The 25,534-nt window shown below is 58.4% G+C and overlaps 1 protein-coding gene and 1 pseudogene across 10 annotated transcripts in view; one reads left to right on the top strand and one right to left on the bottom strand.

The window, feature by feature from the left end:
* Positions 1-835: 835 nt before the first annotated feature.
* MAST3 (microtubule associated serine/threonine kinase 3) overlaps positions 836-25,534 on the bottom strand; it is a 38,070-nt gene continuing 13,371 nt past the window's right edge. For 2 of the 10 annotated variants that reach the window (XM_029919170.1, XM_029919166.1), the window contains exons 3-28: positions 22,796-22,884; positions 22,641-22,713; positions 22,437-22,457; positions 21,844-21,922; positions 21,251-21,411; positions 20,981-21,056; positions 20,478-20,687; positions 20,287-20,388; positions 19,897-20,029; positions 18,076-18,137; positions 17,659-17,744; positions 16,630-16,838; positions 15,828-15,966; positions 12,816-12,948; positions 12,419-12,584; positions 11,748-11,849; positions 10,969-11,091; positions 10,000-10,109; positions 8,160-8,296; positions 7,152-7,396; positions 6,338-6,544; positions 5,821-6,047; positions 5,277-5,399; positions 4,502-4,638; positions 4,222-4,403; positions 836-3,220 (exon numbers count right to left, since the gene is read on the bottom strand). In XM_029919170.1, coding sequence (XP_029775030.1) covers positions 2,688-3,220; positions 4,222-4,403; positions 4,502-4,638; positions 5,277-5,399; positions 5,821-6,047; positions 6,338-6,544; positions 7,152-7,396; positions 8,160-8,296; positions 10,000-10,109; positions 10,969-11,091; positions 11,748-11,849; positions 12,419-12,584; positions 12,816-12,948; positions 15,828-15,966; positions 16,630-16,838; positions 17,659-17,744; positions 18,076-18,137; positions 19,897-20,029; positions 20,287-20,388; positions 20,478-20,687; positions 20,981-21,056; positions 21,251-21,411; positions 21,844-21,922; positions 22,437-22,457; positions 22,641-22,713; positions 22,796-22,884 — 3,865 coding nt within the window. In that variant the 3' untranslated portion in view covers positions 836-2,687. Of the gene's footprint in view, positions 3,221-4,221; positions 4,404-4,501; positions 4,639-5,276; positions 5,400-5,820; positions 6,048-6,337; positions 6,545-7,151; positions 7,397-8,159; positions 8,297-9,999; positions 10,110-10,968; positions 11,092-11,747; positions 11,850-12,418; positions 12,585-12,815; positions 12,949-15,827; positions 15,967-16,629; positions 16,839-17,658; positions 17,745-18,075; positions 18,138-19,896; positions 20,030-20,286; positions 20,389-20,477; positions 20,728-20,980; positions 21,057-21,250; positions 21,412-21,843; positions 21,923-22,436; positions 22,458-22,640; positions 22,714-22,795; positions 22,885-25,371; positions 25,529-25,534 lie in introns of those variants that run through there. The other 8 variants (XM_029919173.1, XM_029919168.1, XM_029919174.1 and 5 more) reach the window with 7 other exon arrangements.
* On the top strand, positions 8,665-9,832 carry LOC115275423 (annotated as a pseudogene).

The following is a 25,534-nucleotide window of genomic DNA, read 5'->3' as shown; positions in this document are numbered from 1 at the left end:
CGGCCGCCGTCGCCGCAGCCGCGGGATCCCCGCCTCCGCCTCAGCCGCCGCGGTTCCGAACAGCCGGGCCCGCCCCCGGCGGAAATGGCCGAGCGCGTTCGGGCCGGGAGCGTGAAGCGAGGCGGAGGCGGAGCCTCGAGATGGCCGAGCATTTCCGGAAAGAGCCGAACATAGTCCCGCGGGACTGACGGGCAGAGGGTGCCAGGAGATAGCCGATCACTTCCGGAAATAGCCGAGCGCAATCGCGTCAGCTAAGCCTTTCCATAGGCTCGGTTGGGCTCGGTGATGCCCGAGGGATTCCGGAAATCGCCGAGCGTCAACCAGCCGGACTGATGAAACAGAGGCTGAGCCCCGAGACTGCAGTTTCTGCAAAGAACCGAGTGTACTCGGACCCAGATGGAGGCCCTTTGAGTTTAGACCCCGAGATGGACCACCAGCTTCCGGAAATTGCCGAAGTATGGATGGCTCCAAACTGCGTGAGGCGGCCCCGACCTCAAGGAACAGGAGGCGGTGGGGTGGGAAAGGAGCTCGCCACAGAAATCCGAGCTCTTCAGGAAAGAGCCAAATAAGCTGGGATTGAAAGCGTTTCCATGGCAGCCTAGAGCGTCCGGAAACAGCTGAACTATGTGTAGCCCTGCAGACCCGTGGACACGCTCCACAAGCACCCAGAGACGTACGATTGTTTCCGGAATAGCGGAAGACACGCGGAAGCGGAGGGCGTGGCCAAGGGTTTCTGGTACTGCCCAGAAGTAACCCAAAACACTGAATTGGGGTGGGTTTGCGTGCGGGGTGGGGGATCGTGGGGGATAGGGTATAGTTCAAACAAAGACCTGTATAGAAAGGACACAAAGATGGTTTATTTATTTTATTAACACAGCTCGGGGCCCCAGATCGGTGTCTGGATGAAGCTTTTAAGAGCAGAGCCTATGCTGGGTACTCAGGGAGAGGGCAGGAGGAGGCCAGGGGCCCGAGAAGGCATCAGGGAGAATCTCATCGGTGAACTCCTGTGCAGCCTTCAAATCCCCTTCACAAGAGGTCAGTTTTCACCCTGTCTCCACCACACTCTCCCCTCACCCCTTTCTCTGCCCCTCACAGATCCAGACATTGGGCCTCCTCTTTGTAAATGTGGGCTTTTATTCACGGTCAGCTCCAGGATGGAAGGAGGGAGCAAGTCATGCACAGCCTTGGTCTAGCTCCAGCACCAGCGAGTGCTGGGCAAGGGTCTCTGGGAGGGATGCAGAGTGGGCTACAGTGCCTGGGACGTGCCTTCACCATGTGGGGCACAGTGATCTTGCCAGCCACCTCCAAATAGGAAATGGAGGTCGTGAGGTGCTCGGTGTGTCACAGCAGCCTGGGGAAGAGAGCTGGAGATAGAGTCCGCTGTATCTGACACCAGCCCCTCCATTCCAGCTCCCTTGTTCTCAGTGCCCACGACAGGGCCCTGCTGCATGATTTTTCACCAGGTGATCGTTCACCAGGTGATCATGGGACGAGTCTCCGCCCCTCACCAGGCGTCAGTTACTAGTCCATAAAATGGAGGCGACACCACCACCTGCTGCCTTCTCAAGGCTGGCTGAGCAAGAAGCCACGAGTAAAAGCATTTGGCATAGGGTAGATGCTTAATAAATAGTCATTGGGATTAGTTTTGTAAACACAAGGAAACTGAGGCACAGAGCGGGAAAGCCATTTTCCCAGAGCCACACAGGGAAGCCAAGATTCAAACTTGGGCCACATTGCCCCCCCAGTTGGGTTTCTCAGTTGAATTTCATTCTAGGAAGGCTGTGGTACATTGAGGGACCCACCCCCTTGGGTGTTTCAGACACATCATGGTCAAGGGCTCACCCTGGTGGGCATCAAGCACATGAAACCTTGTCTAGGGTGGACATTCTTGAGCCCTGGCAGTACCCTTGGAGGCCTGTGCCTCCCTCCCAGGGCATCAGTGTCACCCTGTGGAGTGGGTGACCTCTCTGTTCATCCGTCAAAGTCCCAGGTCGCACACCCCCCTCTCCAGGCTGAAGCCTTCAGGACTAGAAGCAAACTCTAGCGCGGCTGGCCTAGCGACAGAGACTATGACAGTGAGACGTAGCTTTCAGAATCCAGTCCATCATCGAGGTTGCTTTGTTTTGTGGTGGAGGGGAATCATTTATAGACTCTCCCAAGTCCTATCCACACTGGGCCTGGACAGGTGAGCTTGCCTGTATCCCCTCAAACCTGCGGGTCTTGGGCCAGGATGGGATCAAGTGACACACACAAAAAAACTAAAAAATACAGAAAACCTAGAAAACACAAACATACATGACTTCTCCAAAGTGCTTCCTTCTCAGCCCAGGGGGCAGTGTCTACAAATGGGGTCCTAGGGGCAAGGGGCAGGACCTGGGCAGCCACCTTCACAATGGCGGCTCAGTCTACCTATCGCTTATAAAAAGTAATAAATTAGTTGCAGGGATTTGCTGCTATTTACAGTGCCACCCTTGTTCCCCATTCCGGCCCCTACGTACAGCCCCCCGATCTGCACCGGAACACGAAGGAGGTGCTGTCTCTACTTTCCAGGAAGGATGGAGATGGCTTCTCGCTTTCCAGGGGTCATAGTCTGGTGGCTCAGTCTCCATCTGAGAGTCACTTTATGGAAAAAACATTGCACAAGAAAAGCCCAACTTCAAGGCCAGGGAGAGGCCAGGTGGGAGGGATCAGTCCTTCCCGGCAGGACCCAGGGCTCCTGGCACAGCCTTGGCGCCCTCCACGGCAATCTGCGGGACGGAGGCAAGCGGCCCGGTGGCCTCCTCGGGGGGCTCGTCAAAGCTCACCTCCTGTACAGCCTCCTGCTTTTTGAAGGAGTCTCGGCGCTCCGACAGGTGTAGCCGCCGCATGACCACCAGCTCCGAGTCTGGCCCCCGGCTGCGGCGCCCCAGCTCACCATCCAGCCGTTCGCCTGAACCCAGCTTATCGGCCGACTGGCCCCGGCGCAACCGTGGAGACCGGGCGGGTGCAGGCGGGTGCCCGGGTAGGGGCGAGGGTGAGCGGGGTGGGGGCACAGGCACTGGTGGGCAGGCCAGTGGGGAGGGCGGGATACTGCTGGTAGATTTGCGGCGGCCGGTCTTGGGGCGGGGTGGCCCCAGCTTGGCAGCTAGGCCGTGCAGGGAGCTGGGCCGGGTGTGGCCAGCGGCGGCGGGAGAGGCAGGGCTGCTGGAGTTCGGGGATACGCTGGGAGGGGAGGCGGCGTCTGTGGGTGACAGATGAGGGTCAGGGCCACTGGCCTCAATGTCTCCAGCCTTGACGTGGGGCCCTGAGGCTGCATGTGCCTCCCGAAGCCCTCGGCTTTGCCTGTGGCCACCCAGTAGGCCTGCTTTTCTTGTCTCCTGCTCTGTGTGTAAGGTGTTCCCTTGGCTTAGATCTGGTGAACTCCTACTCATTCATCAAAGCCCTAGTTCCTCTCCACCCACTTCTCATTTAATGACCTACCACTCAATGGGCCAAAGATACACATCCATCGTCTGCCTGTGCCCACCTGTCCACCCTGAGCCTCAGCTGTAGAGGGTACCTGGTCTGAGGGAAGCAAAGGTGGCACAGATACCCTCAGCCCCACCAAGTCAGGCTAAGCCAGAGGGTCAGCAATTGAGGTGCCCAGGGGGCAGAGAGGGCTCCCTGGAGCAGGGGCCTCCTCTAGGAGGCCTTCCCTGCTTCCCTTTTGGGTGCCCCAGCCTGGTCCTCCCTTCAGCTGGATGCTAACCCAGTGGCGGTAGGGGTGTCTGCGCCTGGCTGTCTCTCACAGACTGGGGGCGCTCAGCATTGGGGCCAAGTCCCCATCCTTTCCTGCCCCAGAATGGTCTTTCTAAAATTTAGAACCATCTAACACATGCCCTCTCTAGCTCACATATCCTCCATGGCTCCCAGCTGCCTACCCATTGAAGGCCTGGTCCTTGGCCTGACCCATCTCCCAACATCCTCCCTCCCCAGCCTTCCCCTTCCCTGGGCTTTCACAACCCTGCAGTCCAGCCCCTTTGTTCACGATGCTCCCTCAGCTGGGCACCCTCTTCTCTGCTCTCACACCTCTCCCCTACCATCTCCAGGCTGCCTCTCAGACCCCAGGTGATGGCAAAGGCCCTTCTGGTCCCCTCCCTTCCTCCATCATGTCCTTCCCTCCTTTAAACCCTGCTGGCTCCCTCATGGGGCCAGGCCCCACAGGCCTCAGCAGCCCCAGGGTGGCTCTGGGGGCACGCCTACCTGCGGGGGCGTCGGGGGCAGGGCTGCAGCAAGGCGTCGTGGGGCTGGGGGAGAGGCTGTGGGTGGGCGACCCGGGGAGGCTCTCGCTGGACGAAAGGGAGTGGTGGAGGCCGGAGGAGAAGCTTCGGCTGGTGTGCAGCACAGAGGACTGCTTTGAGATCTTCTTGAAAAGCGACTTCCGCCTGAGAGGAGAGAGGCCTGGTGCTTCAGAACCCCCGGCCCCCAGCAGTCCAGGGAGCTGGTGGGCGCCCCATGCAGACCCACCCGATCCGCGGCTCACCGGTCCTGGGTCTCCCGCCGGCGGCTCCGCTTACTCCTGCGGGCCATGCGGCCCTTGGCCACATTCTTCCGGGCGGGGCCCACCTTGATGGACGTGTTCTCCAGGGCTGTGGTCCGCAGGGCTATCTTGTTGCCGCTCTGCGGGAGGGACCACGAGGGGTCACCCGGGTGCCTCCCATCTAGTAGGCCGCCAGCCCCCTTCCTCATCCATCAAAGCCCCAGATCCTGTCCACCCGCTTCTCGCCTAACGACCTGCCACTCCCTGGGCCAAGGATACATGTCCATCATCTGCCCATCCATGCAAGGAGCTGCCCACCGGCCTGCCCAGCCACAAGGCCCTGCTCCCTGGCCTGTGCCCACCTGCCCACCCCCAGGCCTCAGCCCCCAAGAGTCCCTGGTCTGAGGAAGATAAAGACAGTATGGACACCCCCAGCCTGGTAAGGTCAGGGTGAGCCATAGGGAGAACAAAAATTAGGGGCACTCAGGGGGTGAAGAAGGATGCACATCCGGGCAGAGGGGAGGGGACCTGCAAGGCCTGGGGGTGGGACCAAGGCCTGGGGGTGGGACCAAGTGTGGAAAGCTATGGTTCCAAAGGGGAGAACCTCAGGATGGAGAGCAGAGGGGTCACATGAGCAAAGCAGAGGGTAGGCAGTAGGGGGCAGATCTGGGGCTCTGAGGACAGACAGGGCGTGGGGATTCTAGGAGCCCCAAAGGTAGGCAGAGTGGGGTGGGGGATGGGAGTCCCAAGGGTGGGAAGATGGGGGAGGGGGCCAAACCTTCAGCAGCAGCTCGACGACGTCCATGTGCACCAGACCCAGGACGGACTCCCCATTGATGTGGGTGATGAGGTCCCCAGCTCGTAGCCCTGCCTCCTGGGCTGGACTTCCTTCCTCCACGCTCTGCGGGCAGATGGTAGGGTCAGGGGACTTGGGACCCACAGCTGGGGATCCCAGCAAGTCGCTGCCACGCATGCAGTTTCCTTGACCTTGGGTGCTGGTGGGGAAGGGACAGGCCGTAGACTGGGTGTGGGGGGACAGATCACACCCACTGTGCACCTGTGGGCGTGGGGTGGGAGCTTCATGCTCATCTGAGGCCTCTATTCCTCTGTCCATCCCTGTCTGTCTTGCCTAACCCCCTCCCCACAAGTAAGAGGGGCTGCAAGGACCCAGGGGGCACCAGCTCTGTCCCTGGGCTCCGGAACCTCTCAGCCGATGAGCTTGCTTTCCCAGGTCTAGAAAACTGTGGCTCCAACATTCAAGTGCCTTGCCAGGGTGACGCCAGACTCCCAGCACATCCGGCTGGCCCTGCCGCCCAGCTCACCCAGACAACGTGGTGCACGGTGTAGACATCGCTGTCACCCATGTAGACGCGGATGGCCCGCAGGCTGAAGCCGTACTTCTTGCCCGAACTATGGATGACAATGGGGGGCCGCAGGCTGCCGCACACAGGGGATGGGTCTCGGCTTGGAGAGGAGTCTCGGGATGACGGGTTTGAGGACAGCGAGCGTGGGGACAGAGGGCTCATGAGGGGGCCGCCGCTGCCGTCATCTGCAAGGACACGGGTTGGGAGAGGGGGTCACTCCCTCGCAGGGACAAGCGGGAGGCACCTTTCCTTCCCGCCAGGCTGACCATGCCAGCTGCTCTGCGGCTGCTCCAGCACCCCAAGAGTAGTCCCCTGACCGGGGGCCTTTGCACACCCAGTGCCCTCTGCCGGAAATGCCAGCCCTCGGCTCTCCCCGCGCCCAGCTCCTTTCCCCTTCGGGGGCCGCAGCCCCAACTCCGTGGCTAACACAGACGTGGACAGACAAGCAGAGACGAGACTGGGCCGTGTGCGTTACCGGCCGTGATGATGAGCGACAGGGCCGACACCGAGGCCGACTTGGGCACGCGGCCCCCGCCGGGGGAGGCCCGGGACTTCTCAGGAGCTGGGTCTCTTTGGCCCCCAAGGCGGCGGCCCCGGCCAGCATCCAAGGCCCGTGGCGTGGAGTGTCGGGCACCAGTGCTGTTGCTCCGTAGGCGTGCGTGGCTGAGGGTGGCTGGGTCAGCTAGGGGCCAGCAGGGGTGGGGTCAGCCCGCCGGCCTCACCACTCGGTCCTTCTGCCCTCAGAAGGCAAAGCCCCTTCCTCCCCGGTCAGCACGGACCCTAGTTTGGCCACCCCTGACCTTTCTTTAGGAGGTTCCTTCTTCCCATCCTTCCTTCCTGCCCGGCTCTCCCTATTCAAGTCCCCTACTCTAAGAAGCCTTCTCCTACCAGGAGACCCCAGCACCCACCTTAGAGCTCTGCAGCCTCACCCCCCTCTCCAGTCCCATCCTGACCCAATGAAGCTGGGGGTGTCACCCTTAGACTGGGAGACAAGCTGAGCCTTGACGGCTCCCTGGAGCCCTGGCCTCACCCATCTTAGAGCTCTGCAGCCTCACCCCCCTCTCCAGTCCCATCCTGACCCAATGAAGCTGGGGGTGTCACCCTTAGACTGGGAGACAAGCTGAGGCTTGACGGCTCCCTGGAGCCCTGGCCTCTCCTATCTTAAAGCCTTTTTGGACAAGTGAATGGGCTCTCTGGTAAGCTCCTACTCATCCTTCAAAACCCATCTCAAATAGTCCCTCTGGGAAACTTTCTACAACGCTCTCCCTCCCACCCTGGACCTCACGTACCGGAAAGGCTTGAGGGCTTCGGCATCACTGGGGTGGCTGCTGGGGGTGGATCAGGCTCCCCCAGAATGAAGATGGGCCTCTTGGGGCCCCCAGAGGCTGGGGTGGCTCCCTCATCCTCTGACGAGAAGGCAAACTTGGGCATCGTGTCCAGGCTGATGGTATTCAAGAGAGACGGGCTGGGGCCCCGCTCCGGCTGGGAAGATGATGGACAGGGAGTACCAGACGATGTCCAGGACCTCAGGGTGCTGCAGGGAAGGGCCAAAGTCACACTTGCCAGGCACCTGCACCCCAGGACACCTGGTCACCCCTAGCGGCCATGTTTTAACACTCAGCCCAGGAACAGAGGTAATTAGTAAAAGCAGGGTGAATTCCCTCTTCTGGCTCCGTCCGTCTGCCTGCCTAGAGAATTTCTGTTTTTTATTTAAATGAATTTTTTTTAACATTTATTCATTTTTAAGAGAGAGAGAGAATGCAAGTAGGGGAGGGGCAGAGAAAGAAGGAGACACAGAATCCAAAGCAGGCTCTAGGCTCTGAGCCATCAGCACAGAGCCCAACACGGGGCTCGAACCTATGAATGGTGAGATCATGACCTGAGCCAAAGGCGGATGCTTAAACGACGGAGCCACCCAGGCGCCCCAGAATTTCTGTTTTTTAAAAGCCAGCTTCCAACACTCATCCTTTAGCAGACGTTGATTATTTCTATTGAGCGTGGTCTTTGAAGGATGAACAGGAGTTTGTCAGCAAAGGGTACGCTGGCAGAGGGAATGGAGCAAGCAAAAGCCTGGCAGTAGGACAGTGCCAGCTCCCTCGTGCTCCCTGTGGTAAGGAACACAAAGCCAAAAGCAGCAACGACAGGGGCCACGTTGGCAGGGGTCTGACGGGTGAGCCAGTGTGTTTGACCCTTTTCTCCTGGGCCACTGGGAAGCTCTTTCCAGTGTTAAATTTTTGTGGTTCCACCTCCCAGGAGGCTTGGCAGCTGGATCTGTTCATACTCCCTAGCCCACCTACCGGATATCCATGCTCAAGCGGCGGCCATACTCGCCCTCGCCACTGCGCTCCCACCCTTCTTCCCGGTCCTCACTGAAACTCCGTTCGGCAAAGGTTGGAGTGGGCTGGGCGGCCAGGAACTCGGAGCTGCTGTAGACCTGGAAGAAACAGAAAACAGTACTAATAACACGGGTGCCTGGGTGGCTCGGTCAGGTGAGTGTCTGACTTTTGATTTCAGCTCAGGTCTTGGATCCCAGGGTAGTGGGGTCGAGTCCCGCAGCGGGTCTCACGCTGGGCGTGGAGACTGCTTGGACTGTCTCCCTCACTTACACACACAGGCTCTCTGTCAAAAAAAAAAAAGACTGAGCTTGGTTGAGTGCTTCCTATATGGCCCATGTCTCCTTGTGAGTCACTTCCTTAAATCCAAACTCACCACATCCCTAAAAACAGCAGAATCTTTAGTCCACTATCCAGAAGGAGAAACCAAGGTTCGGAGGGGCCTGGCTACCAAGGGGGCCACAGCCGGGCTTTCTGCTGCTGCTGGGGCACTCTGCCAGGGGCCCGGGCTCACAAGCAGCAGAGAAAGTTTTCTTTTCATCAAATTATAAGCGAAGGAAGGAAACTTAAGCTTGTGAGGTTATAAAATACCACCCAGCGCACCAGCACTGGTTACCATCACCCAAAAGTGGAAACAACCCACGTGTCCATCAACTGAAGGGTACACAAAATGTGGGCCACCCCCACAACAGAACACTACTCTGCCACAAAAAGGAATGAAGCCCTGACACACGACACCATGGATGGACTCTGAAAACATCCTGCTGAGTGCAAGACGCCAGACACGGAGAGCAGACCCCAGGTGGCCAGGGGCTGGGGGACAAGGGCCGTGGCTGCCCGTGGGATCAGGGTTTCCCTTTGGGGTGATGGGAATGTTCTGGACCCAGGCAGAGGTGATGGGTGTCCAACATTATGATCGTGCTGAATGCCGCTGAATTGTTTAAAATGGCTATGATGAGGCGCCACTCCTTCGACCTCTGTCGCTGTAGCTGCCGCTGCCGCCACCTCGTGGGAAGGGGGGATGTGGGAGACGAGCCCCCGTTGCCAGTTACCCGGGTCCTCCGGCCGTGCTGCCCCGAAGACTGTGGCCTGTGCCCAGCTCGCCTGCACCCCGCTTTGATCCGCGCTGGACCCAGAGTTGCACGCGGACCGATTTCTGCATCCGTGTTATCTCGACCAGACTGGGACTGGACGGGGCTCCCGGTGCTCGATGGGGCCCAGGTGAGGTGGCCTCGCCCGATCCAAGGGGAGTTTCCGCCCAGTGCTGTCAGCAGACATACCGATACTGCTGCCGAACTGATGGATACTGCAACAGTGGGAGTGGCCGGTTCTGGAACAGTCTTCGGCAGCCTCATCATTGGTTCTGCCGGAAACCCTTGGCTGAAGCCACGGTTGTTCCCATAGACTGTCCTGGGATCTGTCTCATCTGCAGCTATGGGTCTCTTGTTTTGCTATCTTTTGATTTTGTTTGACACGGAACAGAAATTACCGCTGGAAAGGTTGAATTTGTGTTAATTATAGTTGTAATTCCGTGTAATCTTACTGTGACTCCGAAAACTGTCTTGTGGGGGTCATGGGAATGTACGTCATTTCCAAGGTCATTTCATTAAAGGTAAAAACTTCGCCCCCCCAGTAAACAAACAAACAAACAAACAAACAAATGACTACAAGGGTGTATTTTATACGTATTTTTACCACAGTGACGAAAGAAAGAAGCAGAACCCCTCCCCCAACCCTGAACCAACCAATCTCGTGACCCTCCTCCCCGGCCCCACTGAGGCTGGGGCTGGGTCCCCGGGCCCACCTTGCTGAACCGGTGGGAGCAGGACGAGAACTGGGGGATCTCCGTGGACGACTCCTCGTCGTTGGTCTCCTCATCCTCAGAGCCCAGGTGGCGGTAACGCTCCGAGCGAGCTGCAGGAGGGAAAGGCATGTGCAGCCCACCTGACGCCCGGAGGCGGCCACGAGGGCTGGGCAGTGATGTGGGGAGGGCGGTGAGACACTATCCGGGCAAAGGCACGGAGGTGGGACTGGGTCTGGTGTATTTACATGGGAGGCTTGAGTCGCCAGAGTGAGGACCTGGCAATAAAGTCCAGCTGGTTGCTAAAACGGTGAGACTGGGGGTGGGGAGTCTGGTGTCTGACCCTCAGTATCCTCACCCTTGAGATGGGTCACCCAGTATTAGGTAATCTTGTGCATCTTAAACAGAAAGGATGTTCCCTACTTTACAGAAGAGGAAACAGATGCTCAGAGAGGACCTCTGACACGCCCAAGGTCACACAGCAAGTTCTGGAGGCGGTGCTGGAAACCTAGGACATTGAATCTGTGTGGCTGGAGCCCCCAGTAGGCAGGGGAAGACTTGTCTGAGCCCACCTCCCCATGCCCGAGGGGCTCCCCCCACAAAGCAAAGCAAAGCGCCCATCCTCCTGTGTGACAGATGGGGCACCATCCTTGGTCAGGGCTGGACAGTTTGGGAGGCTGAACCTGCTAGGGACGCCAGGCAAGGGTCTGCCGCACTCAGTGCCTTGGTTTCCCCTCCCACAGCCTGAGAGGATGCTGTGGGCTCCTGACCCCAGATGCACCGGAAATCCCAGCCAGTGGCTTGAGGGGGGCGGGGGGGCAGCACTGCCAGCAGACATGCTCTAGTTTCTCAGAAGGCTCAGGAAGTCAGCAGCTCCAGGCCCAGGGCGAGCTGTTTGGGTGGAGACCCCGGCAGACATCCCCTCAGAGCCCGCGCACTTGACCTCCCCCCCACCCCCTCCGCCCTGCTTACTGTCAAAATAGCTGGTGTCATCCTCAGCTTCAAGCTGTGGCACAAACTCAGCTTTGTGTCGCAGGAGCCCCGCCCAGTCCAGTGTTCGGAAGAAAGGGTGCTGCTTCACCTCATGGGTGCCGCCTGCAGACACGTGCCTGGCTGAGCCCCCCGCGGCCCTGTCCCCACTGCCCCCCGGGGCCACTTATGAGCCCAAACGTGGCCAACATGGAATCAGAAAAATGGCAAGGGGATGAGCCGCTGCTCACGAGCCTGAAGACAGACAGGACTGGACTAGAACCCAGGCCCTGCTCTCTCCTCTGCTGGATTCGGAGTTCCCACCACCCAGAGAAACCCCAAAGCCCTTGGAGGGCTTTATTTCCAGGACTTTTCCATGCGTTTCTACGTCACGGAGCAGAGAGCTGACTGCGTGAAGGTGCCCTGTTCCCCAGCCTCAGCCCCTGGGATCCTTGCCAGTGGCTAAGGTCCTTGTGAACAGCATCTGTAGAGGCTGCATCATGCTTGGATGCACAAGTCTCGAATAGTCCTTTCACCACTAATTAGGTGGCTGGGGAATCTGAACAGTGGGCTCCACTGGGCTGGGCCTTGGGACACAGCCCATGGTGGCCTTGTAGACTCTGGTACTCAGCCTCAGTGCCCCTTGTCTGCATCATACCCAGATACCTGCTATTCCTTCAAGGTCTTATGCTAGTTCCCGGTGGACTCCTATGCATCCTTCAAAACCCCAGCCCCAAGTCCCCCTTCTCTATACAGCCTCTCCCCGTCCCACATTCACATACCGGTGCCCAGACGGTCCAGTGGGCTCTGTCGGAGCAGCCTGGTGATGAGATCCTGGGCATCTGCTGGAAGGGCCTCGTCCCCTTCTGGCCACATGATCTCATCTAAAATGAGAAGGAAAAATAAATTAAATCAATAAAGCAAAATAAAACAAAACAGAGAGAGTGAGAGGGTGAGGACAGCCCTCTGTTGTGCCTCCGACCACCTCCCTCACTCACTGTATTCTGCGCCATCAGCCTCTTCCATTCCTTCAACAGGCGGGGCTGTCCCTCCTCATACACAGCCTCCGTTGTGGCTGTCCCCTCTCCCCTCTGCCCAGAACACGTTCCCCCTCCTGCTTTTGGGGCTTCCTCCTGCTCACACTGTCCCCTTGGCAAGACCTCCATGACCCTCTAATAAGGCAGCCCTGCCACCCCCACCTCTGGTACCCTATCCCTTCCCCTCTTCCTGCTGCTTTTCCTTGGCATTTTTTTGTATCTCATGTCCCGTAATTGGCATATTCCTCTGCCTTACTGCCTATCTCGCTCTTGGCTGTGTCCCCAGCATCCAGCCGGGGCCAGGCACACCACAGGTGCCCAATCCACACACAGCTGCTCCCTTTGGTAGGTGAAGGGCTTCCCAGAGTCCCAGGGTGGCCGAACCTCGAACCGGGGCCCTGGTGGGGGAAACGCACCGCTGACCACCTGGCCAAAGAGCTCCTCAGGGGTGTCTCCGAAGAAAGGCACACAGCCCACCAGGAATTCGTAGAGGACGACACCCATGGCCCACCAGTCCACCGGCTTCCCGTAGCCCTGACGGAAGATCACCTCGGGCGCGATGTACTCAGGGGTCCCGCACACCTGGGTCAGGCAGAGTGGGGCAAAGGAGGATGGCCTCCAACTCCAGAGAGGCCCCGGGGGGAGGGGGCGGAGAGGCCAAGGCCAGGCTGGGAACAGGGGCGGAGAGAGCCACGGGGCGGAGGGGGTGGTTATTTTCTCCCCTGTGCTGCGAAGTCTCGCTGTGTACAGACGGTCCGGATGCATATAGAGGGGGGGCAGCCCTGTGCCCAGGGCCACCTGCCCACTGCGCACCTGCTTGTCCACGAACTCCCGGGTGTCCTTCTCGATGTGGCCCTCATACAGGTTGGTGGCCATGCTCATGAGCCCGATCTTGGACAGGCCGAAGTCAGTCAGCTTGATGTGGCCAAGCGAGGTGATGAGTAGGCTGTGGGCGGGCGGGCGGTGCGCTCAAGGCTGGGCAGCCTGAGGTGCCCGGCCGCGCATGCTGCCCCAGAACCTGAGGCCACCCCAGGTCCAGCCAGGGCCGCTTAGCTCCCCTGAGGGGGTCAGAAAGCACTTCCCGAGTATGGGCATGTTATCACAAGAACCCATAGGTCTAGGGCAGGACTACAAATCTGGCAAGCGTCTTGGTGCACCTACTGGATGCATCTGCTATGGTTACTGAGCACCTACTGTATACTCCACTGTTTGAATTTAAATTTCCCGAGAATCCTACCATCCCCCCCCGCTATGCGTTAAAGCATCTGAATACCTATGGGGTAGACCTACGATATATTTTTGTACACGTGGCCATTTTTGTTTTTAACTAAATGCTTTGCAAGCACTTATTGTTTACCTTCCCTGTTGAGAACCGAACATACCTTGAGCACCTGCGTATACAGGAATATTTCTGTGAACCTCCTGCGGGCACCCGTTTTTAAAGACTTGCACACCTCCCATGCACTCTGCTATTTGAGTTTTCCCGTCAGCTCAAGTGTAAAAACATTTTGCCAGGGGATAGAATCACACGTGCCATCTTTATCAAGTCACGTTTTCACGCACCTACTGGTACATCTGCGGCTTAACTTCTGGAAAGCTCACTGTGTCTGGGCAAGTTGTTTGATAAACCATTTATCTGGCACATAACTGAATCCCTGGACTCTCTAAAGGAATGATTCTGTGCACCTACTACGTGCAGCCACTAGTTTTAAAAACAAGGGACGTTTCTTGAGCAACTACTATGTACACCAGCTGAGGCAGAATTTTTCGGTGCAGCTAAAACCAAGGGCCTAAAACCAAGGCCTGGGGCCATCCCCTGTTGAGACAATCAACACTTCTTGGGTTCTTACGGGCACACGCCTATCTAAAACACGTTTGCTTCTTGAATACAGACTATACCCTCTATTTAAGAAAAATTCTTGGGGCACCTGGGTGGCTCAGTCGGTTAAGAGTCCAACTTCGGCTCAGGTCATGATCTCGTAGTTCATGAGTTTGAGTCCCGAGTCAGGCTCTGTGCTGACAGTTCAGAGCCTGGAGCCTGTCTTCGGATTCTGTGTCTCCCTCTCTCTCTGCCCCTCCCCGACTAGTGCTCTGTCTCTCTCAAAAATAGATAAACATTAACATTAAGGAAAAAAAAGGACAAATTCTTTCCTTCTTACTAATGAAACGATCATGAAATGATACAATGCCTGGGATACGCTTCAAATCGCCCGGTGTGGGGGGAGGGGGGAGCGGGGACAGGGGACGGGGAGGAGGAAGCAGGACTGGCCAAGCGTTGGAAACAGTGAAAACAGGACAGAGGTGGGGAGTGGATGGGAGGCACTGAACCCTTCTGTTCTGGGCTAAATTATGTGCCCCCAAACTCACATGCTGAAGTCCTGACCTCTAGTAACGACAAACGTGACCTTATCTGGAGACAGGATTATCGTGTGATTAGTTAAGACAAGGATGTCCTAGAGTACAGACACCCCTCCTCCAATATGACCGGCGTCCTTGTAAAAACGCTGTTTGGACCCAGACCCACAGAGGGAGGACGCCATGTGAAGACCGGGGTGATGTTGTCACACGCCAAGAAATCACCAGAAGCTGGGGCGGGGTCCCAGCTGGAAGAGGTCCTTCCCTGGACCCTTCCGAGGGAGCCCTGCTGATACCTTGATCTTGGACTTCTGGCCTCCAGAACGGCGAAAATAAATTTCTACCATCTAAGCTGTCCAGTCTGGGCCACTATGACAGCCCCAGCGAATGGACGCACTTTCTCTTGATCTGGGGCTGTATTTGAAGTTTTCCAAAGTGAAAGGAAGAAATCTTTCTCCCCAGGGCCTGTCATGTGCGCCTGTCTCCCTGAACCCGCTGGGACTGGGCACCTGCCTGCGTCATTTTGCAGATGAGGGGGCCCATGCCTGGGAGGTTTGGGGTTTGACCTGAGACACTCAGAAGACCCCACCCCACTCTAGGATGACCCTCAGGGGTCTGGTGGGCACAGAGCATCCTGAGAATGTTGAGCAGAGAGGCCCAGGTATACAGCAGGTGCCAAATACACACTTTATTTTCTAAGCCACCAGCAAACCATGAGATACCCGAAAACATGCAGGCTCATAATGCTGACGCTCACGCCTCCGTGTGGCAAGAACCTAAGAAACTCGACCTTCTTGCCTGGTATCAAGACGGCACTTGATATTAAGAACAGCCCCTTGCTCCATACACAGCAGGTGCTCAATTAATGCAGGAGAGTGCCTTGAAAATTATGTAGGGGTTATGAAGCATGATGGATTATTCACACAGGCGTCTCATGGTCACCCCCAGAGGACCTGGCATGCAGTAGGTGCTTCTTAGGTGCTAGAGCAAAATAAACTTCCCATGGCTTTCAATAAACATGTTCTCTTCCTGTCTCCCTGCACAAGCACATGATGGGTGCTCCAGACATGCACGGTCCCTTTCTTCACACGGAAGGTCTTGCAAAGGGCATGTCCCTGTTCCTGGTATACAAGCGGTGCCTCCTAAATGCACATTCTTTCCCCTTGTGCTGCAATAATTCTGCAAGTACACAGTCCCTTCCCCTGTATATTTTGAGCATCCTAATGTGCACAGTCTCTTTGCCTGACCGCACTTCCATAAATATACTCTTTCCCTTGCATACAGCAGGTGCCTATTAAGTACTTGCCCTCCTCTGTATATTGCAGGTGCCCAAAGTTGCCACCACTCCCTGTCTTCCTGCTGCCAGGGGCCCTGTGTGGCAGCAAAACCTGGAAAGGCTTGTGGGGGGGGGGTCCGAGCATCCCTAGGCCCCAAGCAGAGGCTCCGCCCCCAAGGCCCCAGGACACTCACTTGTCAGGCTTGAGGTCCCTGTGCACGATGCCGTAGTTGTGCAAATACTCCAGCGCCAGCACCGTCTCGGCGAAGTACATGCGCGCCATGTCCACGGGCAGGGGGCCCATGTTCTTCAGCAGGGTGGCACAGTCACCGCCTGTTGGGGGACAGATGCATTCAGAGGCCCTGGGCTCTGGAGCCGGGCTCCAGGCCGACAGGACCACGCCACCCTCCTGCAGAGCGTCCCTGGTCTATCCCAAACCAAGGTGGGGAACCGAGAAGGGCAGGGGGAAGGCCACATCTGGATTCCTGATTCTCCCCTGGGAGGGCAGCAGCCCTGTAAGGGCACGGTTCCTTACCCTGTACACAGCCGGTGCCTCCTAAGTGCTCCTTCCCTCTCCTTGCCGAGAAGGACCTTGATCAGTGCACACCTCTGCACTTACCTGAGGCCCTGCTTATTCTTGAACTGCAAACCTGATCTCACAGCTCTTCTCCCTGGCCCCCCATTCATCGTGGCCTTTCCACCCACACCTCCCTCCCTTCCTTCCTTGCTCTTACTTCTGGCCTTCAGGCTTCTGCACACTGATCCACCACTCTCCCCGCCTAGGATGTCTGGGTCCCACCCTCACACTCCTCTTCAGACTCCCTCAGTCCCGACTCCCCAGATTGCACCCCCCCTCCAACAGACTGAGGAGCTCCCACGGCAGCTGGGACCCCATGGAGGCCAGAGCAGACTCCAGCTGGGTCAAAGGAGGGACTTTCTTCTGGGTGGGTGGTGAGCTTCCCGTCACTGGAGGCATGCAAGCCCTAGTGACCGCACCTTCCACGTACTCCATGACCATACACAAGTGGCGCCGGGTCTCGAAGGAGCAGAACATGCTGACCACAAAGGGGTTCTCGGCGAAGGTGAGGATGTCCCGCTCCACAAAGACCTGCTGGATCTGGTTACGCAGAATCAGGTTCTGCTTGTTGATCTTCTTGATGGCAAAGCGCTGCCGGGTGTCTCGGTGCCGCACCAGGTAGACAGCCCTGGGGGAGCCGTGTTCGCGGAGACTTGAGATGGAGGCCCCCCCCATCCCTGCCTCCGGCAGGCAACAGGACCCGGCCTGGACCCAGAGCCCAACCTGCCAGACCTCTGCCCGGGCTGTGCCCTACTTCCGGGATGCCCTTTCTCCTTACCTGGCCCCTCTCTGAAAGCAGCCACCCTATGGGTTTAAGCTGCCCTCTCTGGTGTCACATCAATATGACAGATGGCCCCTATGTTATTTCTTCACAGCAGACTGAGACCCCTGAAGTCCAAAGCCCCCTGGCCCTAAACTCAAACTGCTTTAAACAGAGCCCAGATAAGTTAAGAGCTTGCCAGCGTTGCACATCTAGTAAGAGAACGCCAGATTCACCGGCCGTCCCTAAGATAAACCCTGAGGCTGGAAAGACCCCAAGCCGCTACTGCCTTTTGGAGCTCTTGGACCCAGACTCCTGGCGACGCTGCTGAGCAAAATCACCTAGACACAGAGCCCCCTCTCCAGCCCGCTCTGGATAGTCTCAACCCACCCCAGCCCCATGCAAGCCTGTCAGGGTGGCACTAAGGTAACGCTCACTGCACATGATGGCCACGGTGTGGCCACCTTTTTCCTTGTGTGGTCCTGAAATACCTAGAACTCCCTATAGCTGGGGTAGATAATGGTCTAGACCGTGGCCGAGCCTGTCTGAGACTCTGGCCAGGCTATACTGCCTCTCTCCTTTTCTCTTCCGGCCTCAGTTTCCCTGACTGGACATTCAGGGGCCACTGGACCCCAGCCCTCCCCACGAGCATTTGAGAAACAGGTCCATGGGGGACCTGAGGGCTTACCCATAGGCCCCGTTGCTAATGAGTTTGATGGTCTCGAAGTCACTCTCACACGGCTTCCTCCGTGATGGGCCGACCAGGGCACGGCTCTAGAGGGCAAGAAGGGTCAGGGTCCTGCCCCCCCCCCCCCCCAGCAGGCCAGGCTCTCCCTGCCTTCGAGTCCCAATCACTGGTCCCAGCATCTGATGCTGCTTCCTCCTCCCAAACCTCTCAAACTCCCTTCTGAGTTTCCGAGTTTTGGCTTGAGCCGTGTCCCCCTTCCAGAAAACTCCCAGACATCCTCCAAAACTCTCCTTTCCAGTATCCCCTCCAGCCTTGCCCTGCCCAGCCCCCATGGCAGGGCACTCACTTGCCCCCACCTTCTCCCTAAAGGCACAGTAAGAATACGGCAGGTGGGGGCGTTGGTGCTCTGTGACGTACCTCCGGGGACTCAGGTGCTGGAGGCTGTCCTCCCTCTTCGAGGTGACTCAGAGGCACCATTTCTGTGAGATAAGGGAGGAGCCTCAAATGGTGTCTCCACACCCCGTACCTCGATCCCCCAGAGATTTCCCAAGGCCTCGATCCTGGGGACAAAGTGCCTCCCTGACCAGCTCCCACAAGACCACCATTGCATCACTGAGCCCCTACTAGGTCCAGGTCTTGGCAAACCCAGGAGGCCAGACTAAGCAATGGCTGAGGAACTTTCCAGAAGGACCAGTGGGAAGCCCAGACTCAGAACTGCACAGCCATCATCCCGGCTTCAGGCCTCCTGTTAACAAGGGCCGTGACCTGGGCCCTCTGGGTCCTGGCTCCTAATATCCTCCTCAGCTTAGGGTGTGGTCCAGAGGGAGTAAAGACCCCCCCACCCCCACAATTTTCTGGCCCTAGGGCTTTGGCGGAGGGGTGGCCCTGAGTGAGTGGCTGGTGATCATGAGCTGTGACCATGGCAATGAAGAGAGCATCTCACCGTCACGGAGCAAGGCTGGGGTGGGACAATGGGGTCTCACAGGTGAAGGAGGTCTGGGTTTGAATTCAGTCTCTAACTCAGTAGGTCCCCCCCCACCCCAGGGGCACTGGATAGATGATCTGCCCCATAGTCTCAGCAGCCAACGGCCTGGCCACTTTCTGCTTCCTCTGACATGGGGGCCACCCACAGTGCCACCTGCCTTATCTTCATTGGACAGCCAGGCAGAGCTGTGGCCACAGCAGGTTCACAAGCAGTCTAGCCTGGGGCCCACTGAGCTCTGAACCTCATCTGTTTGACCTCATCTGTCTGGAGCCTCAGCTTTAAATTGGGTACAACAGGGGGTGCTTGGGTGGCTCGGTTGGTTGAGCGTCAGACTTTAGCTCAGGTCTCACAGTTCGGGGTTCAAGCCCTGCGTTGGGCTCTGTGCTGACAGCTCAGAGCCTGGAGCCTGCTTCAGATTCTGTACCTCCCTCTCTCTCTGGCCCTCCCCTGCTCACGCTGTCTCTCTGTCTCTCTCTCAAAAAAAAAAAAAACACATTAAAAAAAAATTGGGGACAATGGCAGTCCAGTCCCAGGCCCCTAGGTTGACACAGCAGCAGTGCTGGGGGCACATCAGCCACTGTGTCAAAGCCCTGCCGACCCCACCACCTCCCAGTTTCCCTTCTTCCTCAGCTCCAGCCACTCCCCACCTCGCTGTTCTTCCCATACACTGGGCAAGGTTCTGCCTCAGGGCCTTTGCTTTCACCCTTTCCCCAGCCCGATTCACCCCTTCTCATTCCCAGATCCGTACCTGGTCACCTCTCCATCCGCCAGAACTCAGCTTACACATCACCTTCCCCCAGAACCTCCCATGACCACACCTGGACCAGGTCAGGTCCAAGTTTGATGCTCTGTCCCCCTGCCCCCCACCGCCCTAGGACCACGTCTCAGTTTTCCTGACTCTGCCGCCTGGGGGACTTCTGCTCCCACGGGTTGCCCTGTCCCACTCCAAGTCCATCTCCTGGGCCACAGTCAGATGAAATCGGGAAAGTACTTTGGGAATTTGCAGGAGGATGTGCAGGCCGTTGTGGGGGGTGGCTCTTTGGCCTTGGCAGGCCAGAGGGTCCCTCGGACGTCTGTCTGACCCAGGAGCCCCTGGCACTTCCCACAGTGGGCCCCGCAGGTGGCTCCGGCAGAGCCACAGAGAAACGAACGACATCATGGCAGCTCTGGAGTTGATGGGTCTGGGTTTGAATCACAGCACTGCCCCGGCCTCTCCTTGGTTTTCTGTCTCTACCCAACTCCGGTCAGCTTACCTTCAAGGGGATCCTTAGCCAGGCCCAGCTGCCCAATGATGTACTGGGGCAGGTCCGTCTTGATGCCCTGGCCGTCTCGGGCCTGACCCTCGGCAGCCTCCAGAAGGTGATAAAACTCCTCAGGGTCAAACTCCTAGGGGCACAGAGGGGCTGGTGAGCCGGGGCCTGGTCCCACCTCCAGGCCTCAGTACCTGCCGTGCCCTCCATGAAAAGCATCTTTAGTGGTGGCTCCAACTGTAGCCTCCAAATCTCAGTTCCAGATCCTTCCCGCCCCAGCCCGGAGGCACCCCTGCTTGTCCCCACTGGGAACCGTCTCGTGTCTCAGCAGGGCCGTGAGGGGCCCAGGCTCCACTGTGGGGGCCCCGCAGCCGGCTGGGTGCAGAGACTCACCAGGCACTCGAGGAGCCTCGCGGGCCTTGAGATGATGATGAGCAGCTTCCGGACGAGCTGGACGATGAAGCCGACCTCCTCGCTGTCGGAGCGCTCGTGGGCCTAGGGAGAGGCGGGTGGCGGTGTTGCTTGTAGGCCCTTGGCCCTGCCCTGCCCGGGACCCCTAAACCCACCCCCTGGCCCCCGCGCACATCTTGTAACAGCCTCTCCAGCTTCTCCTGCATCTCCATGAAGTAGCGGGAGGTGACGAGTGCCTCCCCAGACTTGGCCAGGCAGTCGCGGGCCAGCTCGATGATCTGGTGATGGATGAAGCCCAGGACACCGTCGGCCAGCGCCAGCCGGGCGCCGGGTGAGAAAGCAGCAAGGAACTCCTGCAGGCGGCCCTCCATCTGCGCCGTGGCCTGGGCAGGGCAGGTGCGACAACCTGGTCATTGGACGGGGCTGGGGGGCAATACACACAGGTGGGGGCAAGAGAGACAGTTGTGGGGAGACTGTGGTGATGGGGACGACGGGGCCAGAGAACTGGGGGTGGGGAGCAATGTGCCTAGGTTGGCGGGGGCCAGTTTGAGACAGTCAGGGACAGATAGAAATGGAGAGGTGGGGGGGCGGGGATAGAGCCAAGAAGACAGAGTGCCACAGAGGGACAACAATATGGAGGGGAGTTAGGGCCGGTCCAGCCGCCCGTACTGCCCACCTTGGGGAACCTTTCCCGGTACACGTGATTCATCATGACGATTTCATTGTCGAAGTTCCCTGATGTGCGTCCCGGGCTGAAGGGGAAGGGGTGGGGGGTGGGGGGACAGTCAGCTTGGGACGTGGAACCAGAAATCCCGTCCAGGGGAGGGTCAAGGATCAGAGGCCAGGCTTGGACAGGGTTAGGGCCAGCGGTGAAGGAGCGGCTACAATGCGGGCCCCAAAGGCAGCCCGGGGAGGGGGGGGGCTGGGGTTAGAGGTCAAGGCCCACCTGAGGCTGCGGGAACGGGGACGGAGGTGGGGTGAGCGGTGGCCGCCCTCCTCATCAACCACACTCTCTGAACTGCGGAAATGCTTGGACAGGAAGCATAGCTCATCCGGTGTCGGCTGGAAAGGAAGCTGGTGGAGGCGCTCCCGGGAGGATGAGCTCGACTGGCAGGAGGGGTATCAGGGCCACGAGTTCACAGTCAGCGCCAAAGCCAGAACCCCAGCAGCACCCTTCAAGGCCTAGGCTGCCCGCTGGTCATTAGGTGTCAATGCTCTCCTGCCTGGCTCCTATGCATCCCAGCCCTGATGCCCCCTCCCCCGGCAAGCCTCCCCTCCTGCTCCTTAAGCAACCCCAAGACTCCCTCTGGCCAGGCCCTGAACCCAAAGGATGGGGACGTGTGTCCTCCAGACTGGGGACTCCTGGGGACTGAGGCTGGGTCTTTTCGGGACCCATACATGGCCCAGAATGGGGCACAGAGGCGGCAGCCAGGATGTTTGCTGACTGGATAGCTATCCGACGCCTTGATAAAAACCAAAGACGTGTCCCGCCCCACCTCGCACCCGCCTGTCTGCTGGCCAAGGTGGGACTGTGGGTACCGAGACCGTGGAGCTGGGTGTGTTGGTTCCGTAGCCAGAAGATGGGAGAGATGCAAGGGACCATCTTCTGCCGTCAGCCCTAGAGGGAAGAACCAGAAGAGTTGGAAAGAAGGCAAGGCCCCCGTGGTTTGTGGGGACTAAGGATGGAGACCGTGGCTGGCAGATTCCGGGCCTTGTTGGAGGAGGGATCGTCTGAAATGGCCAAGGACAGAGGTTCAAGGGGAACCAATCCACTGTGCGTTTTCTCCTTGTCCTTCTGACACCTCCTCCAGGAAGTCCTCCCTGACCCAGCTGCCAGTGGGTCCCACATCAAAGCCCTGACTTCTGTGAGTTGCAGCTGCTGGGGTATGTGCTGGTCACCCCCACCAGACTGAGGACTCCCCAAGGATCGAAGTCCAGCCTCCCCTTCTTTGCCCCGAGCATAGGGTACATAACAGGTGCTCAATAAATGTTTAGGAGTGAATGAGTAACATTTAAACGCCTGGTCCACAACAGGTCCTTCGTCAGCTCTTATTAATTAATGATTTTTAGTGAATTAGTGATTTTAGACCGATGGTGTGCCCTCCTCCTCCCCAAGGGCTCCCTGACATTACCTGTCCACATGTGGGACGTGGCTGCAGAAGGCCACACGTTTGCCGGGGGGACGGAAGCCAGAGGGAGAGACCGTCACAGGGCAGGGGACAGGGAAGGGGAAAAGGCGAATGAGGCGGCAGGGCCAACCACCAGCAAGTGCATGCCCCTGCCTGTCCCCTCACCAGCCGTGCTGACGTCACCCCTCAAAGTCAGCAGCCACTCACCTGCGGGCAAACGGGAAGTTCACAGCAGATGCGGCGGAGAAGTTCCGAGGACTGTCGAGGGGGCTGTTGCCTGCTGAGGAAGAGGCAGGCAGGGGAAACTGAGTCAGAGGGGCGGAGACGGGACACCACCCCCGCCGGCTTGCTCCCACACTCACCTGTGGGAACTGAGAGTGGAGACAGGGGCCGGGAAAGGGTTGGTGAGGGCGTTCCTACCACCAGGCTTTTGCGGTTCCCGCTGCGGCAGCTGTCGGGGAGGTGGGGACAAGGTCAGGCGCTGGCCCACGCCTCGGGGCTCAGAGGACCCCGTGTCCAAGCCAGAGCACACATGTGACCAGCTCTGGGGCAGGACAGGAAGCTAGGTGTGGCCACTGCCCCTCTGCCCCCAGTCAGACTCCTGCATGGCCTTAGCTCTCAGCCTTTGAGGTCTGGGGTAGTCGTTTTTGACCAATGTTAGCTGCTGTTAAAACTGTTATTATTATCCGTGGTGGCGCAAAGCACCTCCAGACTCCTGGTGGACTCTGCACATGGCCCCCCCACCTGTGTTCACTACCCCAACCCCACCCCTTTGCCTCCATCATGCCCAAGGCCAGGAGCGCTGGCAAATAAGGCAGAGGGTGGAGAGGACCCTGGAGCTCACTGGTGACTTGAGGCAGGTTCCCATTCCATTCCATGCACACCTTCTCGGGCCCCCTGCCCCAATCTCCTGGCGACCTTCCTCCCCAAGATACCCGCCCACAATGCCAATCTGATCCTTAAAAAACCCTAAAACCAGCATCTTGCACATTAGGTCCTGTCCTTCCTGTTCTACCAAACTTTGGCCCACACATTTCCCTCCCTCCATCCCAGGTGTCTTCTGGCTTCCAGACCCCAGGCCCAGGCCACGCCCACACTCGCTCAGCCCCTCCCACCTGGGCCCTGGCCCCAGCCCCCGCCCAGGCAGAGGGAAATCGAGAGCAAACCGTCTCCCCACCTTCCCCAGTGCAGTCGCCCCGGCAACGGCACTGCTTGTTCGACAAGTGCATCAGCCCACATACTCTGAGCCGCCAACGCAGCTCTGCTCGGTGGCGCAGGGAGGGAGAGATGAAAGCTCAGGGCCTTATGGGGCCAGGAATGGTGTCCCAGGCAGAAGGCACAGAGCAGGCTAAGCCATGGGAGCGCGTGGTCAGCAACGGACCCAGGCACCGAAGACAGGCGGGGAGGAGGGATCCAGCCTGTCGCTGGCTCCACGCGCAGCTGCCTTTCTGAGCTTCAGTTTCCCCAGCTGTACACCTTGCAAGGTGCTGGGAAGATCTGATGCACTCCGCGCACAGCGCCGCGCACAGCGTTCAGCTCGGGGCCCCAGTGCCAGGTCGATGACGCAGAGTGTCATCTTTGTCCCCACAACTCCCCGAGGGCCTAGTGCTCCCAGTGGGATGGCAGGCAATGCCTCCCCAGTGAATTCAGTCACCATTTGCCATTCCCGACAAACCCGGAGGTGAGAGACACCAGTTGCACCCATTTCCCAGCCCAGGAAACTGAGTACAGATGTCAATAGCCGCAAGGAACTGTCCTATGGTCTGAGGTACAGAAGCAAAAGCGAAACCCACAGGTTCCTGCAAGACTTCCTGCCAACACCCCCCCCCACACACACCCATACCCCTGCCAGTCCCACATCCTCTCCCAACCCTCATCTGGGTCCTCAGCTCCACGCTGCACCCCACTGCATCATTTCTCACTAACAGCAGCCTTTGGGAAAAAACACCGGGCCACCTCCCTCTCGCTGTCAGGCGGGGCCTCCTCGGAAAGAAAACACAGCCATATTTGAGGTCTCAAAGGGGAACCAAGCGTCTGTCAAGGGTCAACTTTTGCTCAGCCCTCTCTGGAGAAGGCCCAGGACCCTGAGAAGCTCTGCCTGGCCATTCAAGAAACACCCAAGTGGCACAACACAGAGTGAGACTCTGACAGAAAACACTGGCCTCAGGCCAGTACCGATCCCTGAGGTGCCCATAAGCCTTCAGTAGCTTCAAAGGGTCTGGGAGAAGAGTCTAAGCCCAGACGGCAGTATTCAGGGTCCTTCAGCAGCTGGCCTCAGTGCCTAGCCTTTGTCTGTGCTCCTCTCTAGGAATGCTCCAACCCAGTACCAGTGAAACATCTAAGAACAGAGAGGCTAAGGAACTGCCTGAGGTCACACAGCCAGGCAGTGGCTGAGCAGGCATTTGAACCCAAGTCCTGTAAAGTCCACAGCCCTTACCTGGCCTTTGCTTTTCAGTAAGGGAAACAGACTCCAAGAGAAGCTTGGCTTCGGTGGGGGTTAAACCCAGTATTTTACCCGAGTGACCTGGCTCCTGACACACTAGCTGCATGCCAGCCTCGTGCGGTACATCTTTGCTTCTGAAACAATATTTCCACTGACTAAGCCCCAGGGACAGGGTAGCCTCAGTTTTTCCAAGAAGCTCCTGCCCAGGTCTCCCACGCCTAGAGACCCGTGTTCGAATCCTGACTCGGCCCCAAGTCCCTGCTCCCTGTGTTACCCCTTTAGCTATGATCCCAGCGGGCAGACACCCCACTCCGGGTAACGACGGGCGAAAGGAGGATATCTGGGACCCTAGAAGATACCTCGATCCCAAAGCGTCCCCCCCCTCACCCCCTACCGCCGCACACAGTGGCCCACGCCACGCCGCCGGGATATACTTCTGGCAACTCGTGTTTGCTTGGCCGGCAGCCGCGTCTTTGCCCGCACGGTGCCCCCTACCTCTTGGAGCGCTGCAGCAGCGCGCCTTTGGCAAGGCGGCTCCGGTGGCCTGGCGCAGCCACCGCCGTCCAGTAGCTGGGGTCGGACATGCTGCTTCTCTTTGTGCCGCCGCCGCCGCCCGACACCCGGGAGGCGCGGGGGCGCAGCGGCGGCGGCGGGGCAC

This window comes from Suricata suricatta, chromosome 12, assembly GCF_006229205.1.
Source record: "Suricata suricatta isolate VVHF042 chromosome 12, meerkat_22Aug2017_6uvM2_HiC, whole genome shotgun sequence".
Taxonomy (NCBI): Eukaryota; Metazoa; Chordata; class Mammalia; order Carnivora; family Herpestidae; genus Suricata; species Suricata suricatta.
Note: the sequence above shows the minus strand (reverse complement) of the source record. Positions and strands in the feature narration are given on the sequence as shown.